General features: G+C 36.7%; 1 protein-coding gene across 2 annotated transcripts in view; it reads right to left on the bottom strand.

Moving 5' to 3' along the window:
• Nucleotides 1-4,529: 4,529 nt before the first annotated feature.
• LOC108712923 (hepatocyte nuclear factor 6) overlaps nt 4,530-15,389 on the bottom strand; it is a 31,492-nt gene continuing 20,632 nt past the window's right edge. For both annotated transcript variants that reach the window (XM_041588307.1, XM_018255448.2), the window contains one exon: nt 4,530-8,520. In XM_041588307.1, the coding sequence (XP_041444241.1) occupies nt 8,228-8,520 (293 nt within the window). In that variant the 3' untranslated portion in view covers nt 4,530-8,227. The remainder of the gene's footprint in view (nt 8,521-15,389) is intronic.

Below are 15,389 nucleotides of genomic sequence, written 5' to 3' on the forward strand. Positions count from 1 at the left end.
ATGACAATGCAAGATCTTCCTAAGCCAGTCTATTAGAAGATTGTATATCTCACACTTCACCAAGCATATTCAGGCTTTAAAAACTATATTTAATAGTTGTAAATCTAAACCCTCATTATCCTCAGCCACCCAGTTGATAGCTCATGATAATGGGAGCTGGTGTCCCATAAAAGCTGGAGAATCGAGCTTGGGATCTCTGTTATTTCTCACCATGATTGTCTTCAATGACCTTTTATCAAATCAAAGCTAACTTAGATGTGGAAATAAAATATTGCAAATAATTATGTTTCTATGAACAGAATGGGTAGACATTCAGCTGTTTGGTTCAATTTACATGTTTATTTTTGTGGCTAACATTTGGAGCAACACAGGTGTTCACCATGAGCAAAGCACACAATCAGGGCTACAATATTTTGGGGGGATTTATCGCCTTGTTGTGTGACTATGGGATTTCCCATCAACTATGATGGGACAAAATCTTTGCAACAGTCCCGAATTTTGTCCTTGTGCCTTTTAACAAAACGACAATGAAACAGTAATTGCGATATTAGAAGACAGTTCTATGTTCACTTGTCACTATGTTCTGTGGACTGACTGAGTTTACAGAATCAGGCCTCTGATCTTTTGTATGGTATTGAGATGAACAGGTAGTAATGGAGGTCAGATTGTTTTGAAGATAAAAATGTATTGTTGGATATTGTTTCTAATAAACATTATCTAAATGTGGTGACCTATTGATGGGTTCCTCTCACAGTCAAACATCTCTAAAGTGCTTAGATATGTTACGTTTCTAGACTGCAGGGTGTCTGTTGGATGATGATTTGCTTATTCTAAATGTGGTACCTTGGATATTATTTGTCTGATTATTGGATTTCTTCCATCTTTTAAACATGCAATGGGCCCAACCAATACTCGTCTAAGAAAACCAATCCAATGTAGGATAACTATTTAGAGCAGGGGTCCCCAACCTTTTTTTTGAGCAACATTCAGATTTAACAGGAATTGGGGAGCAACACAAGCATGAAAAATGTTCCTGGGGTGCTGAATAAGGGCTGTTATTAGCCATTTGGTAGCCCCTATATGACTGGCAGCCTACAAGAGGCTCGTTTTGGCAGTACACTTGTTTTTTGATGCATCCAAAACTTGCCTACAAGCCAGTAATTAAAAATTAAGCATCTGCTTTTTGGCTACGGGGAGCAACATCCAAGGCTTCGGAGAGCAACATGGTTGGGGACCAATGAATTGCGAAGGCACAAATAATTGTAAAATGCATATTAGATGTCTTTGTTGTTCTATTGGACTGTGACCCAAGAATGTATTTCACATTTTCTATAGACAGGTTTGATCCAGAATTACCCTAATAGTTATATCAGGTGACTAATGATTTCCTGACCATGTCACTGACAGACTTTTGAAAACATCTAGCAAGTCGAATCTACATACATTTATTTGAAAACTTGTGTATTACTAAAATTTTCAGTTTTCTCTTGGGCTGGCATATTTTTTGATAATCACTGATATTGAAATGGGGAGAATTTGGGACGCCCCCAAAGTTATAGAGCATAGCTTTGTTCTGGGTCTAATTAGGTACTTTGATAGTGGACAATAAATAAGGTGGGTTTGTGTTGGTTCAATACAAAAAAAATGTTTCAATATACATATGCAAGTAATAATTTGAGGTATCATAATTTGTGAGTGTACCTAGGAGCATTTGGTAACACTGGTTGTACTTTAGTATGTCTCACCAATATATTGCATTAGATCATTTGCACAGGACTGCTGAAAAATATAGAAAAAGGGCACACTGAACAGAAGAGAAATCTATTCGGGCAATTCCCTTTCTTTTATGTTGAAACCATAAAAGGAACATTGTTATGGGAAATAAATTATAATATCTAACTAACCAGGAAGCTAATAAAATGGAATTGTCCTAGGTTTATTTATGAAATGCATGCAAGGTAAGTTTTGCCAGTCTAGTGAATATTGAAGGAATCTTTCATGTCATTTACTTATACTGATATATCTCGGCAATATACCGTTTTTTTGTCACTCAGAGTAAGTAGTTAAATTGCTGCCATATCAATGATCAGTATATTAGCAATGAAATCTATTCCATAACTGTGTGATCCAATTCTTGTATAACAGACCTAAACATTATATAGCATTGGACTGCTAATAAATCCTGTAATGATTGGTTAACCACTGAGATACACTGATGCCGTTTATTTTCTGACATCCTCAAGTAATTGTCACTGCAAATGAATGGAGGGTATGAAATATGCCGTGTGGGTATCAGAACAGAAACAAACATGTGACATTTTTTTTTTCAGCATTACACTTTTACAGTAATCATAGCAAAATAATAAAACATGTTCAGACATTTACTCCATCGCTGATAAAAGGTGTCAAATAAAACACCTACAAATTTAGGACCTAATTCCAAGCTGCGACGAGTTTAATTGCCATCTGACATTGACAAAAAAAACATAGGGATCTCTGATTATTGTGTATGTGAGCACACAAGTATGACAATGCTAAACACAGATATCCTATCCATGTTTAACAGTATTCCTTGCATTGCTCAATGTTGGATCGCAGTTAAACAAAGTGCATCCTAAAAGCAGGTGCAAATGTGCTTGTGTGCATAATCCTTCCCCAGTTATTTCAAGAATATGAATTGTATTTCATGTTTGTCACCAAAGTACACAATGTTTGCAACAGGTAGCAGTCCAGCTGCTTTTGGTGGCTTTTATTGTATACCCGGTAACCAAATACAATGGTCCAGTGACATTGGGTGCCCATCCACCTCTGTAAACCACAAATTCAATTTACAACAACCATTTATTTATAAAGTAGAGAGATTTTCCAAATACAAGTCAGTTTGTCTCCACCACGTGACAACTCATCCTTCTATACCCGTGCTTATGGCAAAAATTACCCACAAATATTTACACAAATGAATCAGTGGGGAAAAGTAATGCTTTCGACAATGCCAGTGCTTGATCAACATTTAACAATGCTTGGAATAGTTTTGGGATTTGCAGGTTAAACCCACAAAGTAATCCCTCTGAAATAAATTAACAGAACACAAAAAACAGAAACTATACATAAATACAAATTACTGTTTTTTTTTTTTTTGGTTTGATTACAATACCTTGATCCATACATTAGACAAATACAAGGTAAGGGACTCTGGCAGTGTTTTTAAACACGTATCAAGGTGTCTTGCTAAGATTAATCTTTATACACCCTGCACGATAAAGAGAAATGCAACTCTCCCTCAGTACATCTTAGCAAATGAAACAATAAGGAAAAAGATTGTAACATGATAACTTTGGTTGTTTTCAAAATCGACTATTTACAGGCATTTTCAACTACAGTCATAAATTAAGCAGAGATTAAATAAAACAGCAAAAATAACAGAAACAAAAGCTCACTGAACATTTAGAAAAAACAAGAACTAATTGTTACATCTGAAAATGCTTTTCTTTCGTTGTTTTACCCTGTGAAAAGAACATTGAACATCAAACACAAAGCAGCAGATGTATTAAGGGTCGAATTAAAAATTCTAATTTTTTTATGGTTAAAACTCTCAAATTCGAATTGTGAATTATCCAAACTCGATTTGAGTATAAATTTGAATTTCAAGATTTATCACACTCTGGTCTTTAAAGGGGAAGGAAACCTCGTTGGCGCTAACCCCCCACCCCCCCCCTCCCGTGTATTGCCCCCCTCCCTCCTCCCCCCTGGCCTACCCCTCCCGCTGGGCAAATGCCCCTAACTTGTTACTTACCCTTCTGCGCAGGTCCAGTCCAGGGAGTTCACAGGCGACATCTTCTTCCACGCGATCTTCTTCCTGCTTTGACCGGCGCATGCGCAGTAGATCCGTACCGGCGAACTGCTCCTACTGCGCATGCGCCAAAACGCCGGTCAAAGGAGGAAGAAGATCGCGTGGAAGAAGATGTCGCCTGTGAACTCCCTGGACTGGACCTGCGCAGAAGGGTAAGTAACAAGTTAGGGACATTTGCCCAGCGGGAGGGGTAGGCCAGGGGGGAGGAGGGAGGGGGGGCAATACACGGGAGGGGGGTTAGCGCCAACGAGGTTTCCTTCCCCTTTAAGAACTCGACTATTCGCCTAAAAAACAGTATAAGCCAGTGGGAGAGGTCCAGGGACCAATTTGGACATGTTAGTAGCCTTCCTGACATTCAATTGAGTTTAGTCAAATTCAATTCGAGTTTTCAAGTTGGTAAAATTCGTGCCAGTTTAAGATATACGATTTTTTAATTAAATAACCCCCAATCGAATTCAAGTATAGTTGAATTTAATAGTGTTAAAAAAACTCACATGAATTTGAAATTTGACCTTTAATAAATGTGCCTCAAAGTGTCGTTGTCTTTGGAAAAAAAAAAAGCAAAGACGCTTTAACTTCATTGCATTTACTTTTGCAACCTGTCCTGACCCAACCCCTTTCTTATCTTACTGGAAATTTTTTTTATTTAAGAGCAACTCAGTTAATACCAACAGAACAAAAGCCTACAAAATAAATAATGATATAACTTTTGTATGAAGGTTAACAGTTATCAAACTAGTATGTTTTGTGTTATCACATAGACTTTCTATACAACATGTTCCTAAAGATTTCTTATACTATGAGGTATTTGGAGAAATTGGTAAGAGAAACTGCACGGCCTACATCCAGGCAACAGGTACTCAGAGCGAAAGGATCAGGTTGACAGATGCTGCCAAAAACTGGGACACACTAAGACTTTGGTTTATCAGCTAGAGCGAAAAGGAAATGCCTTTGGTATCAAAGAAAGGTTATTTGCATGGTTGCAATGCAAAAGCACCACGGTGAAGAATTATTCCATTATTAATATTATTATTTAATCAGTGTCCTTTCTAAGAGGCTGAGGTATTCAAAGAGTATAAGGTGAGATAGATAGAAGAGGTCAACGGTGGTTAACACTTTGGTTCAAGCAAGGCACTCGTCCTATGGAGTTTACAATGTTTGCAACATATTTGCCTAAAGCTTTGTTTATTTCTAAACATTATTAATAGTTTGTTGCGTACTATTCTAGGTTGTCCAGATGACAGCAGATGACTATGGGCAGGCTGCTGGAATCTGATGTCCTGGTTTTAAATCTCAAATTATCTTGCAGACTTTACAGACGTGGCCATTATTTCTACTAATGGGTTATAAAACTTTATCAAGGTCTTGTAAAAATAAAAGTCTTCCCAGTTTAATTTAAAAAATGCAGTTTGTGGTTGTTATGACATCAGCTATGCCCAGCATAATAGGTTTTTATTCGGGCACTTCCAGCAAGGAAAATTGATGAGGCTAGGCCTTGATCATGAGAAGCCATCTGGTCTCTTTGCTATTGACTTTGTCAGTCCCAGGGGTGTTTTAAGCACCTCTGACCCTGAAGGGGTAAATTGTAACATATCTGGAAAAAAAGAAAAGTGTAATATATATATATATATATCTAAAATGAAGGTCGGGGTTGCATGTCAGGAGTCAGGGGAAGGTCGCAGAGTGCCTTTGGCAGACGAAGGCCGTGCAAGAAAAATCTTTGGTATTCTTTGGTATCATCAATGTGATTAAAATCACGAAATGGAAATCGAGTGAGGTAGCGTCTTTGGTTCACACTATAAATAGTAGATCTTTACATTTTTTTACATGTGGAAGCAGCTATCTCTTTGCTGCTTTGTCTTAGTCTTAGGAAATAGTTACCAAATGTATTGTAAAGCTAACCACACCACAATAAAGCAGAAGGCCAGCACAAAGAATCCAGACTGGCTTCTATTACAGGATTTGAACGCACCATAAACATCAGTCAGACAAAAAAACTGCCTGTAGTGCTTTCTCTTTGTTTGTTAAATGCATAGTTTTCTTTTCTTTATCCTCCCTTCAATTCTGTGTAGAATAAAGGGACCTTACAGTACTATTGCCTTTCCACCTCGACTGAGAGGAGAATGTAAAAGGATTCTTTGGTATATCAAGGGCTTGCAGGACCAGCACAAAAGGAGCCGTTGTCAAAACAAATAAACAGATTGAAAAGCTATAACAAAAATCAGATCTTATGTCTATGTATGACCATTAATAAAATGTTCATTAGCATATAACAATCGCCATGAATGTATGTTAAATCTAGAATCTGAAGCCCTGAGATCTAAACACTTTACTATATCCATGAGTAGATGCTGCTTTGTTTGAAGAATGGCTTATTTAAAGAAAGTTGGTGTGCTCCATGTGACATAGATGCCAGATATTATGGATTAGTTATCTGATTATGCATATGGTGAAGAGTGTCTCAAAATGCATACTCCAAGGTCATTGCTCTCAGGATAGTGTATCTTTGGTATAAGCAATTCGTTGGGAGGTTATATTCCAAAACATTCCAAACATTATAAAAAATGAAACATAGAAAGAAAATATTGTTATTTTACTTAAATATAGTATGTTTTCTCTTGTGCAATATATATATTTTATCTTTGGGATATATTGGAGTTCATCTACGTAATAAAAAAAAAAAAGAACAAACAAATATTTTTTAAATAAATCTGCAAAGACTGCATGTATTAACGACTAATTTCAGTGCCCTGTATAAACATTCCAAACTGACAAACTAATCTCCAAAGGGATTTTTACCTTTGGCTAAAAAGTTGGGAAAATGCCACATGCCATGGTCAATTTTCTTAATCACAAAATAAGACTGTGCAGCAGAATATATTGATTTACCATTCTTGTTTGCACTAAAAACTAGATCAAGTTAGGTTTGGAAGAGACACCATATAGAATTTTGTAAAATGTATAGATTGTTATGAAATGATGATGTCCTTTATTCATTCTCATTCATTAACGCAAATAAAAATGGGAGTATGTAAAATAGTGGGTATGTTAAAAAAAATATTCAATAACATACTATACAGCCCTCAGGACTTTGCAGAAAAAGTCATGGATAATAACAATTTCACTTTGAGGGTGTTCCTTTTGGTCTCTCTTCCAGTTTGGAAAGTAAGACAGGGTTAATAAGGGGAGGGTCCAGATTTCAATGGTGTTTCAGCATTGGTTTGAAAGAAATGGCAAGTCAAAAAACGATTCATAAAGGTATAACCTGCTATATCCAGACAGTAGCAATTTGAAATATAAAAGTTAGTCATTTATTGGCCTAAGCCCTAATAAATCACTAATTCAGATTTTTGAGTGCTGCTCGTATGTATTATGACTCTCCCAAGCTTTATATTAAAATGAACCTATTCTATGTGGGATGGTATTTGAAAATATGTATATTCTTTAACAAAATACTTTTGTAGGGTATTATTTGCTGAAACTTGTGCTGAATTCATGTATGAAGGCAAAACTCTTAAAAAAAGTGTAAAATGGTAAGTGTGTTATAATAACACATAAACTAAAATTTTGTGCTCTCTTTAAAATAATAATATTGTAAGTACAAATAAGACTTTTGCACATAATGCACTTTAATTTAAAAAAAATTAAATGATCTATAACTATATTTTGTGTACTGTGTTTAGTGTAAAAACATTGCTGAAAAGAATCAGTAGAATAAACTCCAAGTGAAATACTTTTTTTTTCTTTGGTATGATTCTATGGTAGGAAAGGTGTAGTTTCTTGTATGTAATCAACCCTTAACAAACAGAGAGAATGCACATGTTTAGGTACTGTTCAACAGTTTGAACTTTACCACCATATGGCGGAACTACTTGGTTCAAACAGTGAGAGTCTTTTACACTCCAATAATCTCAGATGACTTGTTGGTCAACCCACATCCCATTCCGTAGACATTTTTTGACCATATTCCTTACCATGGGTTTGTATTAATTTCTTATCTGCCCTACACCTTCTCGGAAATGTATTGTGAGAATGAAGACCCCATAAAATGTCCATTCAATGACAAGAGATCACGATGTTCTAAACCACCAGACATCAAAATACTGTGGGAATAATGATGATGACAGGTGAAGGTGTAAGGTCAGCGGGATTGGTTTTGGTATTTTGACTCCATTTTTTTTTTTGCAAGTCGTTCTCCTGAAAAAATGTCTTAAGAATAAAAGTCACCAGGAGAAATGAGTCTTTGGTTTCTTTGGACTTATAAATTATTTTGGTTTCAAATAGTTCTAAAGTATAAACCTACTAAGCTGAGGTCCTCGTCTTTGTATTAAAGCTTTTCCACCGAGGTTTAAGTTTCTGGGATTTGTGTCTTTCCCTTCATGCTTTGGTACAAGTGCTTGATGAAGATGATGTGTTGCCAGACCCAGAGTTTCCCTCATCCTGCCACTTATCAAGACTCCTCCTGCGAGCATTCATGAAAAAATTACTGACTGTGGTGAGCTCCAGGCCTAGCTGCTGGGAAATGGTGATTTGTAACTCTTTGGATGGACGCTTATTTTCTTTAAATATTGCATGGAGAGTTCTGCGTTGGACATCTGTGAAGACCAACCTTGGCTTTTTTGGTGTGTTCCCTCTGTCTTTTCCATGTTCTTGTTCTTTTCGTTTACATGCTACAAATAAAAAATAAAAGTACATGTTAGCAAGTGTATTGAATTGCATAGCAATAAATGCACACGCTAAAATTAAAAGTCCAAGTACATTCCAAAGGTTATATTGTGGTTAATGAAAACATCACAACAAAAACGGACTTTCCTATAAGCCCATATGACTTATAAGGACTATACATATATATATATATTTGTTGCATGCTGGGCTACATGAGCATTAACATTTTTACAAGTGCAATCTGACAAATCATTTTCACTTTCCACGTGGGGACACTGCATTAAACAATACCCAATAAAATATATCTGGTCAATTGCCAACTTTGTGCCAACTGGGTGCATATTGTAGGACAGAGTGTGATGTGATCAGTTTGAGTTGATCAAATTCGTCATTAGTTAACACTTTTGCTGTGTTGTTCTGGGTTCATTTGGTTAACAGTAAAAACAATGCTATAATAGCCACAAAAATACATTCAGTAATATATTCCCATAATAAAAGAAAGATCAGAGCTTTAGAGAGTTTGATCCACAGGGTGCGGTATTAAGATTGGGGAAAATAATTATAGAACCAAAAAGAAGTCCAACATGTGTTCCTGCAGATGTAGTTACACTAAAGATCCCAGTATCCAAGGTGGGGCCTTGTAGGGTCACATTCCAACCCACAGGCTTCCAACTAGAAAGCCCTATTGAATCAAGATATTTCTACATGATTCTACATGATTTTATTATTACCAGACCCAGATTTGTGGCGAGGCCACAAAAATGTAGGGATGGCATGCCGCCCAGTAAGCTGAGCTGCACTGGGGACGCACAGGTCCCTGGTGCTCCAGCTCATGCATACGTACGTTTGTGGGGCCGGGGGTGTGCGTGACATGCAGTTGGTGGACCCTAGGACCGAGCAGCCTCAGGGCGCCTCAGGGTGCCGCCGAGGAAAATCCGGCCCTGATTATTAGAGAGAAATTTGTGAATTATTTGATTAAAATGGACACGGGAAATTTACTAAAGGGCGAAGTGGCACTTCGCTGGCATAATTTCGACAAGGAGATAGACTCTGACAACAATTCGCACCCTAACGCCAGGCGAATTCTCGCTCTGACGAAAGAGCATTACTACGCAAATTCACTACGTTTTTGATTTTATTGACCGTTACCTCTATAGCCAGACTTGCCTTCACCACCTCAGAGCAGACGAAGTGCAATCAAGTAGATATAAATTACCAAAGTGCTTTAAAATCAATCTTGAGAATTTCTCACTGTGTGTTTTTGATATAACATGCATGGCTATTTCTGGACTTGTCTTATTATAAAGGTGGCTAAAATTTTGGTCATGTTGTTGGGTTTTTTTTTTCAGTAGAAACTGACAAATGCTTCTAAAATTAAAATAAGGATATATATTATGCCAAATGCATTTAAAATGATAATATATTTAAAAAATAATGACTGGGGCTAATTGAGTAACTAAATCCTGCATGACTAGTAACATCATTTGTTTATAGATAACAACAAGGAAAATGATTGTTCTGAAATTATGAAGCCTGTGTTCACATTAACACTATGCTCCTTCGTTTCCTGGGGCTTCGTGATTCACTTGGGTGTTAGAGGACACCCCATAGAATGAAGTGTGTCTGCTTTAGCATTGGTCAACAAGTTGGTCTTTTCAGTAAACACTTTCCTGACTGTCAGCAAAGTGGTAACTTTTAAAAATATTGAATGGCAGGGAATGCTTTCCTAGCTCAGTATTTGATGAATCTCTCTCTACGACTTATTTTCAAAATGAAAGTAAATCGACCTTTCCATTTACTCAAAGGAGAAGGAAAGCTACAGAGGCATTTTATTGCCAATAGATTAGCTGCAATAGTACAAGCTAGAATGCTATATTTATTCTGTAGAATGGTATACTATACCTGAGTAAAAAGCTCTAGAAACTCTCTGTTTGTTTAGAATAGGAGCTGCAGTATTAACATGGTGTGACATCACTTCCTGCCTGAGTCTCTCCCTGCTCTGGGCTCAGATTACAGCAGAGAAGGGAGGGGAGGGGGAAGAGGAGCAAACTGAGCATGCTCTTGCCCAGGGCAATGAGGTTTAAGCTGAAAACAGGAAGTCTGATACAGAAGCCCATGAGTACACAATAGAAGGAAAGAAATGTGCTGTTTCTTTTGACAGGGGACTCAGAGCAGCACTACTTTGGGGAATTACTGGTATATTTAGATGGACCTTTCTGATAAGGCTTACTTAGTTTTAACCTTTCCTTCTCCTTCAACACACCTACACTATAGTGTATTTTGATTTTCAGTTCCTTTTAAAAACATCCAACAGTGTATAAGACTCAGCTAGTGCTCAGTATTCAGAGATTAAACCACACAATGCTTTTTATTGTGCAAAGGATTATTGAACAACATTTGAATATGTTGACAAATCAAAGCAAATAAACAAATAGTGTATATAATAATAATGGTATCTTTGGCTTTCACATTCCATGGTCAGCACAGGAAAATGAGTAGGATTATAGCCAGAGTTTTAAACACAGAGCAAAGTCAACTTTAATACGAAATACGGTTCTACTCTACTTTTATCTTTTAAGTAAAATTCTTGTGAACGTTAATAAGTTAATGAGCACATGGAGACCTATCTCTTCTGTGATAAGGAGGCGCCTCACATATTGTATTGCTAGTAGCACTTGGGAACAACACCTATCTATTATCAGAGTTTTGTCTGACTTTATTGCTCTTTAACATTCACACAAAGACTATACACAATATGCTATGGTTCAGGAAGACTGTGTGTCTGCAAACTTATCTTCAAGAAATATAATTGCAAGAAAAAAATCAATATTCGACAGCAATAATACCTATGTAATAATAGCCATACCATTTGTTGTATTTTAGGCTCATTTCTGCAATTACTGACTTTGTCTGTGCATTTAAGGTGATAGGAATCTTATTTGAAGATAAATGTTTGTGTATCTTACATACCTAAAGTTCAGATATTTATAAACGTTTGCTTACAGTGGCTACTCTGTAGCAACAACTGCTTTGTAAGAATATCACTTCAAGTTTCCAGCTCTAACTGACCTCAAACAAATGTTCACACATATGGTATAGCTGATGATAATGGCCAACCATCAGAAGTTCTTAGCAAACATTGTAACCTACCAATTGCTAAGTGGGGTAATTAAAATAAGATGTTAACAGTGATTGTTTCATGGAACTGATGTCCAATCTGGTCATCAATATGTAAATTTGTCTGATCCTGGGATGGGGCAGGTGGCAAAAGAATATGAACTGAGACTGGTCGAAAGAAGAATTCACCATGAGCATAATAAGAGTATGTTTACTATAATTGTATTCAGGTATTCAATCTCCTATTAAGATAAGTGTTATTTCCCCACTACTAAAGAATGGGCACAGAAAGTACAGGAACTGTATCTGTTTGAGAAATTAAAGGACACTGATGGGAATCGATGCAGCCTAAAGTGGTTTCACTGGCTGCTATATACAGAAACTCCGGAATATAAGGCCTTAATCTCCTCAACACCATAAAATTCTTAATACTGAGATCATCTGGTGGATGGATGGGTTCAGTGCTGGATCGCATAGGGGTGCTCTTGGGTTCCTCCCTCCTGCCATGCGTTTGAAACAACCTCAGGTTCTAATTTCCCTCGCCTAGATATTACCCCTGAAATATTAAGCTGCAGATACCAATGCCCGCCATATTGCTTAAAAACCGAGCGACTAGGAAGTCCTAGCAATCGAGCGGCACATCAGATAACTTCACTCTGATCTTGTTGAAGTTCCTCTCTTTCTTTTCTGAATCATGTCTGTTCCCCTCCCCTCTTTTTATTTTTATTTTTAGTTTTTTTCTGGATTACTAGCATCATACCAATAGCTGATTTATATGTCATAGTGATACTACAACGTAGAAAAGTGAAGTCATAAGGGAGTCTATGTAGCTTGAGAAGTATGATATGCTGATTTTGGCCAAACTCAAATGTTGCTGGTTTGGATAAATAGGACAATAAAGACTTATACTCAAGTAACACACTCCATAGTCATAATCAATGGTAATGATGTGTGTAGATGTAAAGGTTACAGTATAGGCTTTTTAACATGGACTTAATCTACTTTCAGCTATCTAATTGCCAGGATGTATAAACCTCTATTTGGCAATAATTTTTGCTCACCCCCTGCTTCCCCCTTTCTTTTTTCTGTATCCCATTTTCTCTTTATCAAAATGAAAAATAAAGAATTTAAAAAAAAAAAGATAAGTGTTATTTTTGAGTCAGAAAGGAATATTTTTTGTTGAGGATGATTCAGGATTCTATTGTTATACTACTGACTGACAGTGTGAATTAGCCCTTAAAACCTATAAATATCAATTATATAAAACTGTAGCAATAGACAATTATTAGGAAATAATCTAGGACCGTTTGTTGCATTGATGACTTCCTTACTTCCACCCGCTCTCTTTCCTTCTCTATAAATATATTGATTATTGCACAAAAGTTCAGGTCCATCTGTTTAGACATGTTGGATGTGCACATAAACCATCCTGACATTATCAGGAGATGGCTAATGATTGTTAGAAATCTCTTCAATCTGCATTGTCCGGCCATTAATAGAACTACCCTGTTGTTGTATAGACATGTTGATGTGCCAAGTTCTGAACGCATCTTATTGCTTCCTTCTCTGCTTGGCTAGCAGCTGGGTATGTATATATGGCGCCGTCTGCTTACTCTCCTATTGATTTTTCCTCCAACTTTCGCATTACGCAACTTTCAACCAACTTGCGCACCTAAAATCATAATGATGGGTAGTTGAGCAGAGCCTTTTAAAATGTCCTCATATATTCATACCAATTATGATCTTATAATCTAGATATACAAAAAAGGAAGCTACAGTTATTAGTACAGAACACTGACAGACAGAGGGAGAGATGGACTTTTAATGAGAGAACTGGAGAGAGATTTCATTCTGGAATGATGAAGACAGTAGACTGTATACCTACATATGAAATAATTCAAGCCGAAAAAGCATGAGGATAAACTCAAAATGCATAATGTTGTATGTTGCCTAAAGAATTGAGAACACTCGTGTCTTGTAGACAGCCAAAAAGATACACAAAGTCACATGTTGTACAGCAGTGCAGCCAACAGCAGGGATCATATTGCGGTGACAGCAGTGACACCATTTTAATTCTGCATCCAGCAGCCACTACAGTTATAGCAACAGTTTAATTAAGGGTTTGGTTCTCCTTTAACTCTACTAAAAAACCTTTTAAAAATGAAATATACCCAATAGGACTGTTGGACCTATAATAAGGATTAACTAAAATATATCTTAGTTGGGGGTTAAGCACAAGGCACTGTTTTATTATTACAGAGAAAAAGCAATTTGTTTCTAAATTTTGAATTATTTGATTAAAATGTAGTCTATGGGAGATGACCATCCCGTAATTCAGAGCTTTCTGGACAACGGATCCCATATCTGTACTTGTATTTACAGTTTAGCCAATAGATGTAATTTTGTGTTAACCAGTTAACAATCAATTAGTGTAGGGCAATAGGCTGTCTTATTACATCTCCATTTGAAAGCCAAGTGAAATTAAATGTAGTTTTGCATTATGTGAAACATTAGTTTTCAGCTTGGCTATGGGCGTGGGGGTTTATCCTGTGAATGTGGCATGAGTAATTAGTATGTAATTACTGCAACTGAATCTTCATTTGCCTGTGTGCATTAAAAGAACCACTAATTGCAACAATTAGGTTCTCTTAATGAACGATTTTTTCATTTCATCAATACTTTCATTATGTTAGCTGATTGCATTTTTTCAGCAGAGTTTGCAATTAAACCAACAGGCAGCGCTGTTGGCAGGCAGCCAAGGGTCATTTGATTACACGGCTTTCTATATAAAAGGGATGATGTACCTACAGTAAAAAATAAAAACATAACCTATGAGTTCTGTTACTGTATAAATACACAAGATGTGTCACATTCTTGCATTCATACCAAAAAATTATATATTTCATTGAAGGAGGTGCATTAGTTTTTTATAAATATAACCTGCGCAGTATTTGTTCTTCGGCCATAATTAGCTTATACTGGTTAAAAACTCAAACATTAAACACATACTTAATATACACATTATTTAATGTTGTAGTTTTATTGAGGTTTGAATGGGACATTTGAGCTGGTGGGATGTGGGATTTGTTTAGCCGGAGCTTGGGCTGTCTGCAGTTCTGAAGCAGATCAGACAGAAATGCATTGATTATCATTACTGGGTGGCATAGGACTGTCTAATGAAGGGAATATATGCTAATAAAATATTATCATTTATTTTTAATTTCTTTATCTTCTGTTTTTATGCCTTCATGTTGACTGTCTTTCCCATGCCATCATGTTTTATTTTGTGATTTGAGTATTAAGGAGAAAGGTTTAAACATTTCCAAGGCAGTCTATCTGTCTGTCTCTATCTTTCTTTAGCCAGCTTTACATTTCTATCTATCTGTCCGTCCATCTATCTAAGGGACAAATTCACAAGCGACGAATTCGCTAGCATTGGTCATTTTCGTTACTTCGCAAATTCACTAACAAACAATGGCGTAAATTCTCTAGTGTTTCTTCGCACCCTGACGCCTGGTGAATTTTCGCTACGGACGTAACTACGCAAATTCACTAACGCGCGCATTGTACTTAACGCTACCTTTTACGCTAGACTTCCTTCGCCACCTCAGACCAGGCGAAACGCAATAGAGTAGATAGGGATTTCTTCAAAAAAAGTTCAAATTTTTTCTAAATCCCAAAAACACTGGCGTTTTTTCTATATTATGGGTGATAGGCTGAAAAAGATCGAAAAAATTTTTGGGGCTCCCCTCCTTCC

The sequence above is a fragment of the Xenopus laevis genome, chromosome 3S (assembly GCF_017654675.1).
Source record: "Xenopus laevis strain J_2021 chromosome 3S, Xenopus_laevis_v10.1, whole genome shotgun sequence".
Classification (NCBI taxonomy): Eukaryota; Metazoa; Chordata; class Amphibia; order Anura; family Pipidae; genus Xenopus; species Xenopus laevis.